Raw genomic sequence first — 6,128 nt, forward strand, 5'->3', positions numbered from 1 at the left:
TTGCAAAAGATCTCTACTCTTGGAAGGGGTAGGAGAAAGCAATTTTACGTCATATTACTCCAGGAAGTGCCTGAAAATGCGTCTAATTTGGTTCTAAAATTGCAAATGCTTCTTACTCTGGGAGGGGGCCAACACCCCCTCCCAGACCCACCTTCGTCGCTTGGTCGCTCCACTCCCTTGCCGCTAAAGCCTCGTTCTGTCGCATCATCGTTTTACATATATTTCACCCCATGCCATTTTGTGCCCCCCCCCCCCCCGGTAAGAAATTCCTGGATCCGCAACTGATGCCCATACCCCTTGAGCTTCGGGGGCTCCGCCCCTTAACACCCGCCGAGGCTTTGCCCCTAGACCCCACTTTGCGAAATGTTCAGCGGGGCCTGCATGTTAGAGTGAGGTGCTGCGGATTTTTTTTTGTCAGCCCCCCCAAACGTTTTTGCTCATTACGCCACTGACAGGTGGCTATCTCATTAACTCAGCTCTCATTTAACATAAGAAAAAGAGGATCATGGGGGACCAGCAGGCACCGTTGGGGAAGTTTTCTATATAGAAGGAGCAAGTAGCTACAAGTAGGACAGTTTAATTGAAGATATTGCCTTTGTTACTTGTATATTTTTGTTTTCCTTTGTAGCATTTTTAGCCCATAAACAAATTCTTCGCCATAATACTCACCTACATGTATGTTGTTGCATTGTATTGTATTAGTTAAGTCTTATTTTGAACGTATTTGCACCCAGGTTGTAGAGTAATCATGTACTTTTAAGAATGCTACCAGTTGCCTGATGATTGCTCGCAAGGCGTGAAACTCGGAGTAGCAACCGTTTCCATTAGTCTGCCTTATTCAATATATATTTTGCTCTGCCTATAGGCATTGAGAACTGTACGGACCGATATATAAAAGCTAAGTATATATAGAGAGAGAGCCAGAGAGGTATATACAGTGCGACCCAGAAAAAACGGAGCCGAGAATTATCGATGTTTTATTCTAACTTAATTACAATTATACTTAATAAATGACACATATTTGTAAGGCTTTGATCCTCCTCCAAAGAGTCGTTGACGATCATACTTATACGAAAGACTTCATGCATGGCTGATTGTAAATGAAACGGAGTGAAGTCTTTTGTCAATTCTGCTTGTTGCTACGGCAGGCAGCCAGTGAAAACGAACTTTTTAAATCAAATTATGGAAATGCAAGCATCACTTCAAACAAACAGAACTTTGTCATTCCTTTCTCATTTATCCTGATTTTTTTTGGTTTCCTTCCTTCAAATTGACTTTAATCACTCATGCGTGAAATATGCAACATATATGAGTTGCATCAAATGAAAGAAAAGGAAATAAGCTTTACAAATATGTGTCATTTATTAAATATAATTGTGATTAAGTTCTGTTAAAACATCGATAATTCTCGGTTTCGTTTTTTTCTTGGTCGAAATGTATATCTATAGATATGAGCGCATACCCCTTAAAATGCGTACCTAATTTACGGGATAAATCTTTTAATAGGCGTATCCGTTTTATTGTCAACGGGTTTTCCCTTGGATTCTTTTGTATAATACCAAAGGATGACCAGGACCAGGATATATCAAAAGTGTTTTCTATCAAGCTTGGGGGTAGGTCACCTTCTTTAGGTCAGCCATTAGCATTTTTTTTTTTTTTAAAAAAAAAAAAAAAAAAACGCAAAAGGGGGGGGGGGGGGGTTCCCAAAAAACATACACATAAAAAAAACTCAAGGGGGGGGGTTAACCCAAACCCCCCCCCCCCCCCCCCCCCCCCCCCCCCCTGCGTACGCGCCTGTGTCCCAAATATGGGTTTGAAGCTCCCAACTTGGTTCTAGTGTTCCCTGGGTATACGATACAACTATGCTATAATTTGTAATTATGTAGCACACCCACCTCTGGGACCTGTATTTCTTATAAATACGAACCATTATAATCCTGAAATGATTTACAGTTCTCGTCTTTAAGCCACGTCTCCTGAATACATATAACATGCGGTTTTTCTTTTAAATTATAAATGTAATTTTGACATTCATCCATGCAATGGATTAAGCCTTGTGCATTCCACTGCGCTATGTACAACACTTGGATTGCGTTACCACTCCTATTTCTCACTGCGGTCTCTCATCCTTCAAGAGCGCCATCAACGTCGTAGGTTCTATTTTTATGTTTAAGTTACGATTTGCACCATATTTTCCAACTCGTTTTCTGCTTTTGTCAAATAATTATGTTACTATGTATGCCAAAAACTCGACGAAACTGTCCTTTATTTCGATATGGTTCAAGGGCTTTGAAGGGACATGATGTTCTCTTTGTTTTGGATTTGGACGCATTCCTGTGCCTGATCCTGATGAAACATTGGGGTCATTCACATGGCCATGAATGTTACCATGGCCTTCGGTTTGTTGAGTGTTTATTTTAGTCATAATTGGCTCAGGATTAGCCTTTTATTAGATATTAAACATGTACTCTTTATCTGTAGAAAGTTATGATAGCTTAATGTATTATCTTATACAGAATGTCTATTTATACAAGTTTAGGCTTTGTACTAAACACACAAACATGTATTATGTTAGATACATAGAATAGTATGTAGCTTAAGTTGTACCTGTATTCAATAATTCATATATATATATATATATATATATATATATATATATATATATATATACACACACAAATTGTTAAATGTTAAGATACTGTACTTTAAAGGTACCAGACACGATTAGCATTTTATGCTATTTTCTGGTCCCTACTATTCATTCGAGACATTTGTTAAACATACATTTATTATTATTAATATTGTTATATTACTGTATTTGAACGTTTGGATAATAAAACCTCAACTCAACTCAACTCAACTCATTATCAATGGTGTGATTTGGGGTTGAGTTTCTTTGGATACTTATCTCTTTTGGAGCTAGAGCATTCATAACGGGTTTTGTTTTGATTTGTTTAGCTGCTTCAGCATAGGAAAGGTTTGGGTCACTTTTCATTTTGAGACTTTTCTTTTGTACTTTGGGCCACTGGATAGCTGCCGAGTGTGGGCCTGCACAGTTCACGCATTTGGGCGCCAATTCTTGATGAGGGCAATCTCCACCACATCTTGACCAACGCTGGCTTTTTGAGTGACAATTTTTGCTCAAATGACCGAATTTTGGCATTTATAGCAATACATATTTACACTGGCTTTTTATGTGGCTTTAAAGTTTGGTAGTACATATAGGAAATCCAAAACGTACTGGAAATAAACTTATGTCGACCCCAACGGCCAGCTATAATCATCACAGGTGAACGCGTATTACGAGACATCACGTACTTGGATACGAAGCTCAATATAGTTGATGCTTTATGAATGTCGTTCCGGAATAGTTGGTAGTACTGGCGTCGAATTCTACTAAACTTGGTTTTTACTTCAAAACATTGGTGTAGCTACGTGGATCAAAAGAGAATAACCATGAGAGCTATGAATGGTAAGGAGGTGATATCATTTTGTCTAGCAGCGCTTACGTGTTTTTCAATTGGTGGATTTTACAGATTTGATCTTCTTGGCTACAACCAGAACGATATGCACAACGCGCCCCCGATTGCTCCACACTGGTTAATACGGAATGCTAGCGGAGTATTAAGAAACAACCTGCCTGAACCAGAAGCTAACGGGAGGAGGTCTTCCCATCTTCAAAATGAAACATCGCAATCTGAAAGTAAGCCACTTTGTTACCGTCAGGTCCAGATATGGAGAGGCAGCGCGAGCCCCAAAACGCCGGCAAAATCCCAATGCCCAGGGCTTGAATGTGGAATTAGTTTGGTCGAGGATACGAGTTATGAGACCATGGTGAAAAGTGACTCCGTAGTTTTCTTTCATCGATCGCGGTGGGATTGGACAGAGATGCAAAGGAGACGCCCATTAAATCAAGCCTGGGTTTTCTATTCCTTAGAGAGTCCTCCACACACGAGAGGAAATGCAATACCACCCAGTAAATATGACCGCATATACAACTACACGATGTCATACAGGCCATCGTCAACGATACACTTACCGTATGGTCTCTATGATGAGACCATACCGCAGATTTCTTCTGGTGAAAATCGAAATTGGGCCAAGGAGAAAAATGGATTAGTGGCCTGGGCTGCATCTAATTGCGGTATAGCTTCTTGGAGGCGTCATGAATTTGTTAAAACACTTGCAAAGCACGTCAGCGTCGACATGTATGGAGGTTGTGGAAACATAAAGTGCCCTAGGAACTCAGATGACTGCTGGAAGCGCATTAGGAGTCATAAGTTCTACCTGGCAGTGGAAAACAGCGAATGCAGGGACTACATCACAGAAAAGTTCTGGTGGAATTCTCTCAGCCATGACATTGTACCCATCGTCTATGGCCCTCCACGGGAAGATTATGAGCGTGTTGCGCCCCCAAATTCATTTATACATCTACAGGATTTTAAAGATTTTGCTGAACTCGCCGATTATATACATCTTCTTGATTCAAATGAGACATTGTACAATTCATATTTTGAATGGAAGAAACAAGGGTCAATACGGAGGATTGGAGAAAACGCACTTACATCTGCACTATTTCTGTGTAAAGTAGTCGCTAAAGTATTGGATCATGAAAAGAAATTAACCGGTCGTTACAAGGGAGAGTACCAGGGAGAGGAAAAGGAGCATCCTTCCATACACGATTTCTGGCAAAAATCTTGCATTAAACCAACCGGCTTCCCACATGACTTCTAATGTCATTCCTGATATATTTCTTTATGTATGTATATATATATATATATATATATATTATATATATATGGGACTTCATGAACGTGTGATGTAATTTAGAATATTAAAGCATTTGAGGAGCCATACTTCTCAGGGAACGTTTCTTTCACACTGCAATCGCATATGAGCAGAACTCAACTTTATCTTTAACAATGAAATTCATGTAAAAAAAATTGAAAAACGATTAAAGTTTTACAGTCAACGCTGAATTTTTTTTTGATTTCACCTCTAAATCTCCCTTCTGAATGTGTAGTTACTGAAACTTTCAAGATAAGATTTCGCAATACACTTAAAATGAACCAATACTCTATTTGCGTTGCTTTGGTTGCTTAAAAATGTACGGTACTATATAATTGTATAACTAAAACTGTATGATATGCTATTTTGCAAAAAGATTTAGCATATCGTACGTTACATCACCCACTGTGTATCACTGAAAGTATCTGAAAGAAGTACTTCAAGAAGTTCGCACGAACTTATGATACAACTCATTGTCACAATGTGTATATTCTTTGCTATCAAGAATACATAACTTACGCAAACTTTCCCAATATAATAATAATAATAAATAATAATAATAGTGGCTACTTGTATAGCGTACAGGTCCACCTTTCGGTGCCCATGGCGCTTAGAGAAAAGGACATGTAACAGACATAAGAAAGAAGAAAAAAAACAATAAACCGAAAACTAAATTCAAAATTCTCCTAGACATGGTAAATTAGAATATTACAATATTTACAACGAAAGAAACAAATAGGTTTTCAGTTGTAATTTGAATGTTTCTGTTGACGACAGTTGGCGTATTTGTGGAGAGAGCTTATTCCAGAGTGTTGGACCCATTGCTGTGAAAGCCCGATCGCCCCAAGCAGGTTTTATTCTGGGTGTATTAAGTAATAGCGTGTCTGATGAGGAGCGAAGACTTCGTGTGGGTTTTTTTTTTAAACAGAGTTGCTCAGGTATGTAGGAGAAGAAAGAGAGTATACTGATGAACTAGTAACATAATTTAAAAATTAATCCTTTTGTCTAATGGCAACCAATGGAGAGAACGGAGAATTGGTGATATTGAATCAAGATTTCTTAGTGAATGTTATTAAGCGGGCTGCAGAATTTTGAAGTCGTTGAAGTTTTGTGACATTTTTGGGGGGTAAAATATTATGATAAGACTAGACTAGTGTCTGGATAAAAGCGATTACCTTCGGACTTTTCCTCCCATAACGGAAACATCAGCTCGACAAAGGTTAAAGGGAGAGTGGAGTTCTGTTTTCAGACCGCAAATGCCTTCAAAGTTCATGGTTATTGCTCTTATTCTTATCTATGACACTTCTAGTGCCCTTTTAGAACCTAAAATTGCTATGAAG

The 6,128-nt window shown here is 38.7% G+C and overlaps 1 protein-coding gene across 1 annotated transcript; it reads left to right on the forward strand.

The window, feature by feature from the left end:
• Window positions 1–2,872: 2,872 nt before the first annotated feature.
• LOC115925452 (glycoprotein 3-alpha-L-fucosyltransferase A-like) lies at window positions 2,873–4,781 on the forward strand. The gene has a single exon (XM_030989284.1). It carries the CDS (start codon window positions 3,457–3,459, stop codon window positions 4,732–4,734), a length of 1,278 nt encoding a protein of 425 aa, XP_030845144.1. The 5' UTR covers window positions 2,873–3,456; the 3' UTR covers window positions 4,735–4,781.
• Window positions 4,782–6,128: the final 1,347 nt, after the last annotated feature.

Source organism: Strongylocentrotus purpuratus, unplaced genomic scaffold, assembly GCF_000002235.5.
Source record: "Strongylocentrotus purpuratus isolate Spur 01 unplaced genomic scaffold, Spur_5.0 spur5_scaffold_18, whole genome shotgun sequence".
NCBI lineage: Eukaryota > Metazoa > Echinodermata > Echinoidea > Camarodonta > Strongylocentrotidae > Strongylocentrotus > Strongylocentrotus purpuratus.